The sequence below is a fragment of the Apus apus genome, chromosome 4 (assembly GCF_020740795.1).
Source record: "Apus apus isolate bApuApu2 chromosome 4, bApuApu2.pri.cur, whole genome shotgun sequence".
NCBI lineage: Eukaryota > Metazoa > Chordata > Aves > Apodiformes > Apodidae > Apus > Apus apus.
Genome location: NC_067285.1, coordinates 14,860,161 through 14,875,267, shown reverse-complemented (window position 1 = coordinate 14,875,267; position 15,107 = coordinate 14,860,161). Strand labels below are relative to the sequence as shown.

General features: G+C 62.6%; 2 protein-coding genes across 3 annotated transcripts; both read left to right on the top strand.

Annotated features, from left to right (window-relative positions):
- Positions 1-712: 712 nt before the first annotated feature.
- Positions 713-5,443, top strand: PYROXD2 (pyridine nucleotide-disulphide oxidoreductase domain 2). 2 transcript variants are annotated; one of them, XM_051617805.1, is made up of 16 exons: positions 713-903; positions 1,345-1,364; positions 1,610-1,703; positions 1,783-1,856; positions 1,972-2,118; positions 2,262-2,415; positions 2,630-2,691; positions 2,805-2,902; positions 3,313-3,454; positions 3,542-3,676; positions 3,778-3,850; positions 3,960-4,116; positions 4,250-4,404; positions 4,567-4,673; positions 4,768-4,888; positions 5,100-5,443. In XM_051617805.1, the coding sequence occupies exons 1-16, from the start codon at positions 729-731 to the stop codon at positions 5,168-5,170; spliced, it is 1,785 nt and encodes a 594-aa protein (XP_051473765.1). In that variant the 5' UTR covers positions 713-728; the 3' UTR covers positions 5,171-5,443. The 2 variants fall into 2 exon arrangements, with proteins under 2 accessions (XP_051473765.1, XP_051473763.1); XM_051617803.1 differs by having other exon boundaries at positions 1,273-1,364.
- A 2,630-nt stretch (positions 5,444-8,073) lies between these two features.
- On the top strand, positions 8,074-14,285 carry LOXL4 (lysyl oxidase like 4). The gene is made up of 14 exons (XM_051619798.1): positions 8,074-8,767; positions 8,954-9,132; positions 9,259-9,473; positions 10,038-10,076; positions 10,200-10,416; positions 10,566-10,749; positions 11,018-11,172; positions 11,437-11,604; positions 11,793-11,955; positions 12,083-12,326; positions 12,589-12,704; positions 12,801-12,937; positions 13,133-13,244; positions 13,358-14,285. The coding sequence occupies exons 1-14, from the start codon at positions 8,488-8,490 to the stop codon at positions 13,426-13,428; spliced, it is 2,280 nt and encodes a 759-aa protein (XP_051475758.1). The 5' UTR covers positions 8,074-8,487; the 3' UTR covers positions 13,429-14,285.
- The last annotated feature ends 822 nt before the right edge of the window (positions 14,286-15,107 follow it).

Genomic DNA, 15,107 nt, shown 5'->3' with positions numbered 1-15,107 from the left:
TTGCCAGACACATTTGGGCTCAATGCATGTGCAAACCCCCAGGGCACGACTGGGCATGGGGCCAGGCCTGAGGCGCTTTGGCAGCCCCTTGTCACTCTGCTGCTCGCTGGGGCTGGTTCAAGGAGCACTGAACCATAGCAGGGCCTTTGCCCCATCCTCCTGGGTAGGAATTTGTCCTGCCAAGCCACAGTACTGCATTTGGGGCCAAGCTCACCCCCAAGCTGCCTGTTCCCCTGCTCTCAGGGCTGTTCTTGAGGCTTGCCTGCTCTTGGGAGGGCTGGGCTCCCCCTGTTTCACAGTTCTTATTGGCTCATTGCCCAGCCACGTACCCCTGGAGCAGAACAGAGGCTGGGGGGAGGGGGGCCTCTCAGGCCCCTCCGTGCCTGCCCACTGTCTTCTTGAGGTACAGTTTGTGGAGCACCTGTCATCCTGCTGAGCACCAGGGCAGGAGCCAACCCTGTTGCCTTCTCAGCACTGAGGCTGGTCTCCAGCCCCTGCCCTGCAAGTCCGTGGCAAAGCCCTGGCAAAGTGCTGCACGGGGCAGAGGGGCAGCACTTGGCATGTGTCCCTGTCCAACCCAGCCTCCCATAAGCCCTGGGACGCAGCATCTGGCCCCGTGCCAAGGTGTCCCCTGCCCACCCCCTCCCCGTGCCCCCCCCTGCACCCAGAAGCCCTGGGAAAAGCTCTGCTGTAGAAACAAAGTCCAGACTGCTGTGCACAAGGCAGCGATGGCTGAGCTCTGTGTGGCGATGGCAGCTGGGCTCCGGGCAAGACTGGGCACGGGCTGCCCATCCCGCTGGCTGCGGGGCTGGTGTCTGCCCCTGGGGCAGGGAGCACGGCTGGCCCATGCCGGGGCTGCAGCCCGGCTGCAGCGGGAGTACGACGCGGTGGTGATCGGGGCAGGTAACGTGGGGTGAGGGAGCCTGTGCTGGGCTGTGGGAAGCTGGCCATGACACCCAGCTGGTCTCTTCCCCAGGGCAGGCTGGAGGGTGGCTAGGTGGGGACCACAGTAGTACTGGGCACAGTGCAGCACCCTGGTATGCTCCTTGTGCCAGGGAGGGTGGAGGGACCTTGCACAGCTGGGCACACTGTAGTCCCCCAGCATGCTGCTTGTGCAGGGCACAGCTGGAGCATCCACTTTGACCACTGCTGTTCCCCTTCCCTGCACTGTTTGCACAAGGACTGTAGGGACAGGGAGGATGCTCCCTGCCACCTGTATCGCCGTGTCCAGAACCCTGTTATTTGGGTGGTTGTAGTAGCCCTGTGTTCCAGGCAGGACAGGATGCCCTGTGCAGTGGGACCACCACACCACTGGACTCAGTTCACCTCCCTCTCTCCTTGCAGGGCACAACGGGCTGGTGGCAGTGAGTACCAAGAGTGGGGTGGTGTCACCACCATCACTGGGGGACAGTGGGGGACCAGGGAGGGTCTGTGCCATGGGCAAGGGAGGGTGTTGGTGGCAGGGCCCACGGGGCTGGGGGTTCCCTTGGGGCTGTGGGAAGTGGAGCCCACCCTGGTGAAGGGGATACTGTGTGCAAGAAGGTTCTTGGGGTGATGGGAACACATCCCACCTGAAGGGATGGGCAGCATGACACTGCACTCCTCCCAGGCTGCCTACCTGCAGCGGGCAGGGGTGCGCACAGCTGTGCTGGAAAAACGCCATGTGCTGGGTGGTGCGGCCGTCACAGAGGAGATTGTCCCAGGTACCCCTGTGCACCTTGTGTCCTCCTGCCCCCAGCCAGCACTGGGCATGGGCACCTCCAACCACCCCACATCTTCCAGGCTTCAAGTTCTCCCGGGCATCATACCTGCTTAGCCTGCTGCGACCGCAGATCTACACCGAACTGGAGCTGCAGGTACTGGCACCCATCCTTCTCCAGGCTGCCGGAACCTCCCGGAACACTGGCAGAGTGAGCCCACTGCAGGGTGCAGTCCTGCGGGGCACAGCATCCTGCTGTCCTTGTCCTGCAGCGGCATGGTCTGAGGGTGCTCCCGCGAGACCCCTACTCCTTCACCCCACTGCTGGAGGACAGGAGCCCACCCCGCTCCCTCCTGCTGGGGCACAACATGGCCCAGACCCAGCAGCAGATTGCTCAGTTCTCCCAGAAGGATGCCAAGGTATGGCTGGGCCATGTGCCTGGCACGGCAAAGCCTCTGAGGGGCTGTCCTGCCCAGTGGAGCAGCAGGGATCCTCCTAGTTGGGGTATCCACTGCACCCGCCATGGCACATTCCTTCTTGCCCCCTCTCTGTCCCCTTTCAGGCTTACCCTAAGTATGAGATATTCATGGGGGGCTTGGTGTCAGCCCTTGACCCACTGCTGGATGCCCCCCCAGTGGATACAGCTGCCCTGGGGAAGGGTTCCCTGCTCCAGCGGTTCAGGCACCTGCAAGCCCTGTGGCCCCTACTGCGGGCAGGTACGTTTGGGATGTGAAGGGACCCTGATGGCAATGGGTGTTTGCTTGCACCTGGAGCAGGCAATGCTCCTTCCCAGGACACTGGGTCCTCAGGAGCTCTAGCTGGGCTGGCAGGCCAGCAGGCTTTCCCACTGCCTGTCCCCAAACCCAACCAGGAGTAGGCAGCTGGCCCTGGCACAGCTGTGCAGGTGTCACACTGCCTCTGCACTCCCAGGGCTGGCACTAGGACGGCAACTGCCTCACTATTATGAGGTGCTTACAGCCCCCATCTCCAAGGTAAGTGCCTGCAGCAGCAGCACAGAGCTATCAGCCACCCTGCCTGCCTGCCTGCCAGCATGCTGTGGCAGCCCCCACACCAAGCCTGGTGTTCTCCTTTTCTCCTGGGCCAGATTCTGGATCAGTGGTTTGAGTCAGAGCCCCTGAAGGCAACTCTGGCTACTGACGCAGTGATAGGAGCCATGGCCAGCCCGCACACCCCTGGCAGCGGGTGAGGATCCCTTTCCCCCAAAGCTCATGGTCACACTGTACCGCCATGCCATCCTCTGTTCTGGCAGCTCCTTGGATCTGCTGTCCTAGCACCCTGTGCCCTGCCCCACTGCCTTCCCCTCCCACTGCCTGCCTGGGGTAGCTTGTGGATTGGGACTGGTCAAGGGGCTGCCCCCCATTCCTGCCGTATAGATCTTCTGAGCAGTCCCCACTGCCCATTTGCTGTTTTGACATATCTGTCCCCAGGTCAGGTCAAGTCCTAGCCTATGGGTGTTCCCTGTAACTGATTTGGCATCCTATGAGCTGGCATGGTCCCATCTATGGGGGCCGTGGCACCATCCTCACCATGCCCGTACAGGGGACAGATGCGTCTCCTCGGCCGGTGCCTAACCTGGGGTCCTGCCACTGCAGGTACGTGCTGTTGCACCATGTGATGGGTGAGCTGGAAGGACGGCGGGGTGCCTGGGGCTACGTGGCTGGTGGAATGGGGGCCCTTTCCCAAGCCATTGCCTCTGCAGCGGTTGCCCATGGAGTCCACATCTTTCCTGAGAAGGTACAGGGTGTCTGGGTGAGGGGAGCTGCCTGGCCAGCCTGCAGGCAGTGGCGATGCTCTTGGTGAGGTGCTGTCCCCTCTGCCCAGGTGGTGTGCCATGTGCTGCTGGGCAGGGATGGGCAGGCACAGGGAGTTGCACTGCAGGATGGGACTGAGGTCAGGAGCAAACTGGTGCTGTCCAACGCTTCCCCCCAAATCACCTTCCTGGAGCTCACCCCCCAGGTACGGGGCACACGGGTCTGGCAGCAGCTTGGCGTGGTGGCATCCCCTGGCTGGGCCTGCCCCCTCACCACCAGGCTCTGCCCTGGCCCCTCCCACCCCAGGAGCAGTTGCCAAAGGATTTTGTCCAGCGGATACAGCAGATTGACACGCGCTCCCCTGTCACCAAGATCAACGGTAGGTACCAGCAGGGCCACCTCTACCACCATCCCTGCTGAAGGGACGCTGGCATCAAGCTCAACAAGAGGCTGCACCCTGCTTCCTCTATTCCCCCTCCCATGCCCAGTGGCAGTGGATCGGCTGCCCAGCTTCCTGGCTGCCCCCAATGCTCACAATGGCCAGGCCCTGCCCCATCACCAGTGCTCCATCCATCTCAACTGTGAGGGCACCCACCTCCTACACCAGGCCTTCATTGAGGCCACCCAGGGGCACCCCTCCAGCAGGTAGGAGCCTGCACCAGTGCACCTTGATGCACTGGCAAAGGGGCAGGACAACCATGGTGGGTGGTGCTGGGGGAAGAGGTTTGGGGTGTCTGGGTCCCCCTCTGCCTGCCCAGCTAGTGTCCTGCTCCCCCAGGCCCATGATTGAGCTCTGCATCCCCTCCGTGCTGGATCCAGGGCTGGCCCCTCAGGGCTGCCATGTCATGTCCCTGTTCACCCAGTACACCCCCTCCGTGCTGGCGGGTGGGCAGCACTGGGACGAGCCAGCCAAGAACGCATATGCGGACACGGGTACGTAACGCATACATGGACACAGGTATGTAATGCATGTGTGGACATGGATAATACCAGGAGTGCTGGTCCCTGCCCATGGGCAGAACCACCCTGGAGCTACTCAGGGGCCAGCCACCACATCCTCACAAGGTGTCCACCAGTCCCTTAATCTCTCTCTAGTGTTTGACTGCATCGAAGCCTATGCCCCAGGGTTCAAGGCATCGGTCATCGGCAGGGACATCCTAACGCCACCAGACCTGGAGAGGATCTTCGGGCTGCCCGGTGGGGTGGGTATCATGCGAGCATCGCTCTGGTGCCAGTGCTGGTGTGCACACAGCCCTGGGCCAGGCACAGCCAGTTCACAGAGAGCTCTGCTTGCAGAATATCTTCCATGGAGGGATGTCTCTGGACCAGCTGTACTTTACCCAACCAGCTCCATCCTACTCGAGCTACCGGTCCCCGATTCCTGGCTTGTACCTGTGTGGAAGTGGAGCCCATCCAGGTGAGTAGGAGCCAGGACCCTCTGGAGGGTTGCAACAGGAGAGCAGGGTGCACAAAAGAGGTGCAAGGGCAGCATGCAGGGTGGGGGGATGTCCACTCCCCTCTCTGCCCTCGCACAAGCAGAGAGTTGGGTCAGCACTGCTGTTGCAGCCCTGGGCCCCATCTCCTGGGGCCAGAGCTGCCCGCTGCTCCCCATTCCTCCTCTCTTACAGGAGGAGGAGTGATGGGAGCAGCGGGACACAATGCTGCCCAGGTAGCCCTCAAGGATTTCAGACATCTGTGATGGCAGTGGTGACACCAGCTTCACTTACGCAGTGTTGTGGCTGCAGTGAGCTCTGCTGTCCCCAGCTTGCTTCCTGGCCACCCCAGAGCAGCAGTATCCCCTGAGAGCCAGGTGGGTGCAGGCTGGCAGGGTCCCTTGTGCTCCTAGCTGCTACTGTTTCCTTTAACATGTGGTGGCTTCTTGCCTGAGTAGCTCCTGGGCACCGAGTGGCCATGGCAAGCCTCACTCACCCTCTGCTTCTGCCACTAAAAATAAACCCCATCTTCAGCTCTACTTTGAGCACTTCTGCTGAGTTTTTTCAGCTCTTCCTGCAGCTCCCAATGGGCCAGTGAGGGGGCTACACTGTGCCATCTGAACTGTGTCTGGTGATGTAGCCCCGGGGAACATTCCAGAGGGGTAGGCATATCCCAAAGCAGTGAATGGGGGAAATCAGTCCCTTGCCCTCTCATCTGCTCATTTATGCAGGCTCAGGTGCATGCAGTGCTATTTGGCTTGAGCCACCCAGTCCTGGGCTGGCCTGGACACCCCGAGGTGCCTAGAACAAGTAGGGAACCATGGAGCTGCCTGAGACATGCTTTGCTACCTGGAGCCCCCAAACTATCCTCTATCTGCCCAGCCCTCGTTGGCTGTGTGTGCAGCAGCCAGGTACCCTGCAGGGACCAGGACTGGCAGCTGCCCCCATGTCCCTCCCTCCACCTCCCCTCATTCCTCTCAGGAGCTGCCTGCACTGTTCTGTTCCAGTCCCTCCATCCCCAGGGCAGATGCTCCGTGCAGCCCAGCAGCTTTCGCTGGCCACCCCGCAGCCAGAGGCAGGCCCGGGGTGTGACCTTCTCCCGGGCTGCTGCCGGGAGCCGCTTGCTGCCGATTACAGAGCTCACATCCTCTCCCTGCCCTCTTCCTCCCCAGACAATGCTCCCAATTCAGCTGCCTGCCTCGCCTCCCAGTGGGCCCTAAATACAGTGCTGTCAGGCTGAGCTGTTGCACCTGAGCTGGCTGAATCAATATTGACTGGCCAGGAATAGTCCCGCAGCCCTCTGAGAATAGCCCCGCACGCCACCCCACTGCCCGCAGCTTCCCACGCACGGGGCTGCCCTGCTGCTGCTGCAGTGTATTTTTAGCTGTTGCAGTTGCTGCCTGGGGCTGCAGGTGCTGGCACCCAGTGAGCCCCGTGGAGGGGGGATGACAGTGAGGGGGTCTCCAGTCTGCCACAGTCACACTGAGAAGCAGGACACAGAGCCCCCAACTGCTGCGTGCCGAGGCTGGCAGGTCACAGGTATGGGAGAGTCCACTGGACTCCTGCTATCCCCTTCTTGCTGTCCCCTTCTTGCTGTCCCCTTGTTGCTGCCCTCAGAAGCAGAGGCAGTGCTGGAACCCAGAACTTGCCTGCCCTGCACCCCTGCCAGTACCTGTCCTGGGGGATCCCAGAGGGGTGAGGGGTGGGGGGGGGGGAGTTCCTGGCCTCACACTGGAGTAATTGAGCTTCAAAATGTCGAGACACAAATGAGTCATGGGCTCCGCTGCTGGCCCCAGCCCTGCCCTTGCCCAGGACTTTCCATGGCCCCCACATTGGGGCTGTCCAGGGACCCCCACCTTGAGAGATGCTCCAGCATATGACCTGAACATGGCTGGAAGATAGTGCTGGTAGGAGAGTGGTCTGCAACAGGGTTCTGGGCCGGGCACCCTTGCACGTCCGGGGGTGCTGCAGGCTCCCGTGGAACGTGGCGATGATCTCACGGGCTATTCCCGGCTGTGTTGATCCTGGCTCCTCCCTGCAGGAACCAGCTGCTTCGACTCCAAACAAACATCCCGGTAGCCACCGGCACATTCCTGGCCGGCCCCTGGCCACGGACGAGGGTACAGGGCTTCCTGTTTATCCCATGGCGTGGCACGGCAGGGCGGGCAGGCAGCGGGGTGTCCCGGGGACTGGCAGCACTCCAAGACGGAGGTTGCTCCCGGGGCAGATCGCGGGGAGGGGGAGCATCCCACATCTCAGCGTCCCGCAAAGGGGGGCCTCACCTGAGGACCCCTGCAGCCAGCCTGGCTCAGGGATGGCCCAGGTGACAGGTGGCATACCCCCCCAGGAGAGCTCTTCTTTGGGCTCCCCGTGTCATTCCACAGACTCCTCTGGTCTCTGTCCCCCCAGGTCCTGGCCCAAATGCAGCAGCCCCTGGCACCCCAAGCCTGTGTGCCAGCTTGAGCTGCTGCATGGGGTAGGAAGGGGTGAGGGATGTCCTTTTGGGGTATCCCTAGCACTTCAGTTTGTCACCCCCAGAAAACCCATGCTCTTCCTGGGTGGGGGCCAGCCCCGTGGGGCAGTCATTCTGGGAGTGGGGGGACGCATTCCTGGCTGGGGGCATTGGGTTCATGCTGGGGGACTGTTCTGCCTCACAGCAGGTAGGAGCTATCCCAAGTGTGCTCAGACCTCCCAGGCTCGGGGGGAGTCGGGGGCAGGGATTGAGGTAGGGGCAGGTTTGCCCCAGGAAGGCAGAAGAGGACCAGGGGGGTAGGGTGCAGGGCTGGACACTGTGCGGGGGGGCTGGGCTGGGCAGCGTGGGCCCCCACCGGGGCGGCCCATCCCGCCGCACCATAAAAGCGGCGCGGGCGGTGCTCGGCGGCAGGAGAGCTGCTGGAGCCCGGCGGGAGCCAGCGCCGCGTCCCCTCCCCGCCGCTCGCCCCACGCTGCTGCCTGTCCCGCACCGTAAGCCTCTGCCAGGGTGAGTGCGGGGGATGGCTCCAGGACGGGGGGGTCTGAGCACATGAGGGCGGGAAGCAACCCCACTAGTGCTCTGAGTGGGGTTGCAGGGGGAGAGGTGAGGTGATGGAGGACAGGGGCTGTGTGCAGGATGGGGGGGGGGGCGGACCCTGGTGGTCTGGCACAGTTTTCAAGTGGGGTATAAGGGGTGGCTCTGTGGAGTGCCCACCCATAGTCTGAAGCATGGGGCAGGCAGGGAGCAATAGGGGCAGGGTAATTTCATGGGGGTTCCTGTGGCTGTTGGCAGGAGGGCTTGCGGCAGTGGGTGCCTGGGGGGAGCTGTGCGAGGGCTGGGTGCCCCCCCAGCAAGGGGCAAGGTGATGTGGGGCAGGAGCTGATCTTTGGGGTGGGGGAAGCTGAGAGCTGTGCATGGCAGGGACCAGCTTCTGCATCTGCCACAGCACAGGAAAGGGGATGTCACCACTGTGCTCAGGGGGCCTGACATCCCTCCATCATCACCAAGCTCCTGAGGCACAGGGGGGCTGCAGCAGTATCCCTCACCCCACTGTGGCCCTCAAGGGCTCAGTGTTGGGCTGTCCCCAGGCATCCCACCCCCAGAACCACCATGGTGATGCCAGCTGGTGCGAGCTCCATCCTGGTGCCACTGGTGCTGCTGCTGTGCTGGGTGGTCCCCAGTGAACAGGAGCCAGCCTCAGTGCAGCTGCGACTGGTGGGGCCACGGGGCCCAGCTGGGGAGGGCCGGCTGGAAGTGCTGTACCAGGGGCGCTGGGGCACTGTCTGTGATGATGGCTTCGACTTCCACGTGGCCACCGTTGCCTGCCGGCAGCTGGGCTACACCGCAGCTGTCACCTGGACCCACAGTGCAACCTACGGCCAAGGGGAAGGTAAGGAAAGAATGGGGAGCAGGGGGTCCTGGTGAGGGCAGCATGCTTAATGCTGGCTGGGACAACCTGCCCGAGGGGCTGTAGGTGCTGGCAGCCCATGAGGGGCACTGGATGGGGCCCATGGTGCTGGGGAGGGAGATGGGGACCCCCCAGCTGTGACCCCCAACCCTGTGTGTGTCCCCTCAGGCCCCATCTGGCTGGATAATGTGCGGTGTGGGGGCAGCGAGAGCTCCCTGGCAGAGTGCGTCCACAATGGGTGGGGCACCAGCGATTGTCACCATGGTGAAGATGCTGGTGTGGTGTGCTCAGGACAGCGCCTACCCAGTGCGTCCCCCCAGGCCACCACGTCTGGTCACCTGGGAGAGGTGAGTGCCTGGCAGGATGGCTGGGGTACTCTGGGGCAGGTCCCTTTGATCCTTCTCCTTGGCCCCATCCGGCACACCGTCTTCTTGATGCTAAGGCCCCTCTGCCCACCCCTGTGCCCACCACAGCAGGTGCTGGGGCTGAGCCTGGAGGAGGTGAGGCTCAAGCCCATCCTGGCACGGGCCAAGCTGAGCATACCAGTGATGGAGGGTGCTGTGGAGGTGAAGCACAATGGGCACTGGAGGCAGGTGTGTGATGCCGGCTGGACCAGGAACAACAGCCGTGTGGTCTGTGGGATGCTGGGCTTTCCCCGGGAGAAGAACATCAACACCAGCTTCTACCGGTAGGGATGTGGGAAAGCCACTTTGCAGCTGTGGGGCATGCAGGACAGGGTGCCTGGATGAACATGCTGTGGGAGCAAGAGACTAGGGGTGTTAGGGAAGGGATGCACACGTGGGTGGCTGTGCAGGGTGCTGGTATGACCTGACTATGCCTGGGTCCCCTTCTTGGGGACTTGATGAGACAGAGTTGGGCTCAGCAGCAGCCCGATGCTGTGGGGGCAGCCACCAGTCATAGCAAGCGAAGTGTGGGTGGAAGGAGAGGAGAGGCAAGTGATCCTCAGCCCATCCACCCCTGCCTTGTACTGGGGCTATAAATACAGCCCATAATGAGCCCCTGCGGGTGCCAGGAGTCGCACAGTCCCGGCAGGGCACACGGCACAGCCAGGCTTGGCACGGTAATTGCCAGTGGGGAGACAACCTGTCCTCGCCCTGCCGTGCTGCAGGAGCACTCCTCCAGCTCCTGCCAGGGGGTTCTGGGGAGGGCAGCAATGATGGGGTGGAGGGTCCTGAGCCAGGCAAGGTTGGCACAACAAACCCCCTTGACTTCCTGTCTCCGTACACTCTAGGAAACTCTGGAACATGAAGCTGAAGGACCCAAACTCCAGGTAGGGCGCAGCCCTGGGCAGGGCAGGCAGGGGCACCCTGAGTGGGCACCCAGTGCCTGTGTTGAAGTAGAAGAGTATCCAGCACCCAAGCTGATGCCTGCCTCTGCTTCTCTCCCTCGGCAGCCTGAAGACCCTCAGCCAGAAGAACAGCTTCTGGATCCACAGGGTGCAGTGCCGGGGCACAGAGCCCCACTTGTCCCGCTGCCCCACACAGGTGGCCCCAGCAGCCCCCCGCCAGCATGCCTGCCCCCGTGGCATGCACACCATTGTCAGCTGCCTCCCCAGCCCTGCCTTCCAGAAGGGCACAGGCAAAGGCAAGAGCAAGATCTCCTCAGGAAAGGTGAGCCCCAGCATGGTCCCACACCCTCATCCTGCTGATGAAGGGTCTTGGAGCCAGACAGCACCCAGCCATCCCATTTGCGCCCATGCCTGTGGTGCAGGCAGGTGGCTGTGCTCTATGACCACTGACCATCTGCTCCCCATGCCCAGGTCCTACCAGTACGGCTGCGAGCTGGCACCCACGCCGGTGAGGGCCGGGTGGAGGTGCTGCGCCATGGGCAGTGGGGCACTGTGTGTGACAAGCAGTGGGACCTGGCTGCAGCCAGCGTAGTGTGCCGGCAGCTGGGCTATGGGACAGCAAAGCAGGCCCTGGTGGGAGCCCAGATGGGCCAAGGTGAGGCACATGGTGCAGCAGGGACTTGGGACTTACTGGGCATGGAGAGGCACAGTGGGGAAAGCCTCTGGTTCACTGGGTGCTGCTGGAACATCCTGGGATGTGCAGCCAGCTCCAACCAGCACTGGAATGGGGCTCCCCTGGCTGCTCTTGCTATGGGAAGCTTCTTGCTTGTCGGGAACACCCAGACCAGGAGAAGGACTGTGTAGGTCCTCCCTGCTCTGGGACAGGCACAGAGCAGGGCGTGCTGATCCTCCCTCCACTTCAGGCTTGGGGCCCATCCACATGAGTGAGGTGCGGTGCACCGGCCAGGAGCACTCCTTGGGCGAGTGCCGTTTCCGGGATGCCGAGCAAAGTGGGTGCCAACATGAGGCTGATGCTGCTGTTCGCTGCCACATGCCCCACATGGACTTTCAGAGCCAGGTGAGCCCTTGCCTTCTTCCCAGAGCCTGTGAAGCCCCATCCCCATTGCACAGCCCCTGTCCCTTAAGTTCTGTCCCTGGTGTGGATGTTCAGAGCAGCCCTAGGGTGGTCCAGGGGACAGGGGGCACACAGAGCAGCACACTGATGGGGAGGTGCAGAATGAACTGTCAGCTGGAAGTGTTGGGCTGCCTGCCCAATTACAGAGCTGGGCAGGAGGGCTGGGGGTCTGCCCCACGCTCCAGCTCAGCACCTCCTTGCCCCCAGGTGCGGCTGGCTGGGGGCCGCAGCCCCGAGGAGGGGGTGGTGGAGGTGCTGGTGCCGGTGCAGGGGCAGCTGCAGTGGGGCGCAGTGTGCGGTGCGCAGTGGGGGCTGACCGAGGCCATGGTCGTCTGCCGGCAGCTGGGACTGGGCTTTGCCAGCCATGCCCTCCAGGTGAGCCCCAGGGCCTGTGCTGTGATGGTTCAAATGGAATGTGTGGTATGGGCATGGGTTGGCTGGGGCTCTGGGATGGGACAGCCCCAGGAGACAAGCCCTGGTGGCACTGCTGGGGCAGGGGAGGCAGTGGGTGCTGGTAAAGGGTTCAAGGGCTGGTCTGAGCGCTCTGTTCCTCCTCTGCCCAGGAGACATGGTACTGGGCAGGCAGCCCTGATGCCACTCAGGTGGTGATGAGCGGGGTGCGCTGTGCTGGTACTGAGCTGGCCCTCCAGCAGTGCCAGCGCCACGGCCCCATCCACTGCCCCAGCGGCGGGGGACGCTTCTCAGCAGGGGTCACCTGCACTGCCCGTGAGTACCAGGAGCCCATGGGGTATGGCTGGGAGGGGCAGCCCCCTTCTCCTGGCATGGAGAGCGAGGGGGGGCTCTATAGGATGAGGATCAGCTGCTCCATCCCCACTGATCACCTCTGTGCCAGATGCCCCGGACCTGGTGATGAATGCCCAGCTTGTGCAGGAGACAGCCTACCTGGAGGACCGGCCACTGGGGCTGCTGTACTGTGCCCACGAGGAGCGCTGCCTCTCGCACTCTGCTGACCACATGGACTGGCCCTACGGCCACCGCCGCCTGCTCCGCTTCTCCTCCCAAATCCACAACCTGGGCAGAGCTGATTTCCGACCCAGGATGGGGCGTCATGCCTGGACCTGGCACCAGTGCCACCGGTGAGTGGCCTGTCGGCAGGGGCTGGCATGGGGCTGCCCCTTTCCCAGACCAGGCAGGGCACAGGGGCACCCATCCCCCAGAGAATGGCCCGCCCAGGGTAATAAGCAGCGTCCACAGCAGCACTGTCATTACAGCTTTATTTGGCTTCAAGGCTGTAATTTGCTCAGACCCTCTGGGTGCTGCCTGCCCTGGCTGGGTGGCTGGGCCAGCACATGCTCCCTTGGCAGGGACTGGCCCCACACTCAGCTCCTGTCCCTGCAGGCACTTTCACAGCATCGAGGTCTTCACCCACTATGACCTGCTGACACTCAATGGCTCCAAGGTGGCTGAAGGGCACAAAGCCAGCTTTTGCCTGGAGGACACCAACTGCCCAGACGGTAGGTGCCAGCTGCAGAGCTGCCAGTGACCCCCTCATCCTGGTCCCTGACAGGGGCCCTGCCTGTGCCCTCCCTCACATCCTCTCCCTTCCACAGGGCTGCAGCGACGCTTTGCCTGTGCCAACTTTGGGGAGCAAGGGGTGAGTGTGGGGTGCTGGGACACCTATCGCCATGATATCGACTGCCAGTGGATTGACATCACCGACGTGCCACCAGGCAGCTACACATTCCAGGTACAGGAAAGGAGGGACAGAGATTGCCCCAAGGTTGGGAGCTTGGGGCTGAGAACCACCCTCCATGGGCACCACCAGCACCCCTAACCCTGCACATCAGGGTTCTGCCCTGCACCCCACAGTGCATGATGCCACAGCACTGTCTGGCCAAGGCATGGCACCAGTGTCCCCAGCCCTGCTCCTCACCCTTCCCAGGTGGTCGTGAACCCCAAGCATGAGGTGGCTGAGTCGGATTTTTCCAACAATGTGATGCGGTGCCAGTGCAAGTATGACGGGCAGCGCGTCTGGATGCACGGCTGCCACACAAGTATGGAAGGACGGGAGCAGAGGAGGCATGGCGGGCAGGGACAGGGGAAAGCAGCAGGTCTGGGGGTCCCGCAGGTCCCATGTACCCCCCACCCACACCATTACTCTCCTCAGGTGATGCTTATGGCGCCGACGTGGTGAGTGATCTGGAGCGACGGGAGCGCCTGGCCAACAACCTCGTATGACCCCACCATGGGCACACTCCCGGCAGCACCGCGGGGCAGCCCGGCTCCTGCACCCTGGCAGCACCGGATTGAGCTCAGGGACTTTGTATTTATTGATGCTGCTGCAGAGGATGGAGACAAGTACCAGGGTTGGTGGGGAGTGCCTAGGGGTCCCCAGCCCTGTGCTGCTGGTGGGAGCTGCGAGAGGAACCCAGGTGCCACAGCAGCCCTGACCTCAGTGGCTCTAGTGCCCCCCCAGGATGACTACCTCAGCCTGCCCACCTGGCCCCCTGGTCCCAGCAGATTCAGGACAGGCCTTGGCTATTGCCATGCATGCACCAGTCCTGTCCTCAATAAAAAGTGCTGTGCAATGGGAGAGGGGATAACTCCTTATCAACCCCACCATTCCCAGCTCCATCCCCTGCTCTTTTCCCCACCAGGATCATTGAAGCCAGTCCTCAGCCAGGAACAGCCCTGGTGTAGGCAATGTTCCTTCAGCCAGATAGTGTCCTCCCTCTGCCACCCAGGCCACCAACCCCACAACTGCCTGCATGTGGCCCATGCTGAGTGGCCCCAGCTTGCCACCAGCAGTCCCTGCTCGCCAGAGTACCCTGGCCCTGAACTGGCTGACCCTGTGCATGCAGAGGGACTTGGCCAGCTCTGTGGCAGCACGGGCTGGCAGCTAGCCCACCAGCTGCCGCAGATGCAGCCACCATTACTTTCCCAGGCTGCCCTGGCAGCTTCCCAGCCCCAGGAGCCGGGATGGGGGCTGGTCTGCCCCTCAAAGCCCTTCCTTCTGGGCACCGGGTGGGACACAGGGGACACCCTTGCTCTGTTTCCTTCCTCTAGTGGTTTCTAGCATTTTTTTAAAAAAGGAAATAAACGGGAATACTCACCACTGTCCCACACTCTGTCCTTGCACACGCCTGCCCATCCCCACCTTGCCAGCAGACACCAGCCCAAGGGTGAGGGGCTACCAGCACTCGCTTCAGCCCTGCACAGCTGGGACAGGTTGTACCCACACGTGATGGCCTCCACACGTGGAGGAACTGCTGGGGACAGCAGTGACGTGCTGGGTAGCCTGAGGCCAGAGTCCATGGCAAAACACGTGCCAGCAGAGGCTCACTCACTCCACTGTGGTTGGGGTTCAGGGGATGCTGGACTGCAGAGAACATGCTTTCCACATGAGAGCAGCTTCGTGCCCTGAAATTTCCACTGTCTGCGGAGCAGCAGCCGAGACAACATCCAGCTGGCACCATCAGTGTGGGGGCAGGCAGCCACCACCACGAGGTCATGACCAGCTCCGCCGCCGCCAAGCTGGGGGACAGCCAGGGGACATGGGGCAGCCACACAAGCCCTTCAGCACAGGCTGAGGTGAGGCAGCCATGACAAAAACACACAAACGACTGGCAAGGATGGTGGAAAAGCACCATCCCCGTCCCCACTTGCTGCAAAGGCCACGGGAGCCCCATAAACTGTGGCCCCAAGAGTCTGGGGTGCTATAGAGCAAGACTGCTGGGGCACAGAGGGCTGTTTTTCGAGTGCTGAGAGAAGCCAAAGGAAGGTCCCAGCCACCCACCCAGGCCCCAGCCCCAGGGCAGGGCAGGAAGCCCCCAGCCCAGCCGGGCCAGCAGCTCAGCCACATCACAGCCCTGCACGGGGCTGAGAAGGCAGCCCTGCCCATCCACCAACAAGGGCCC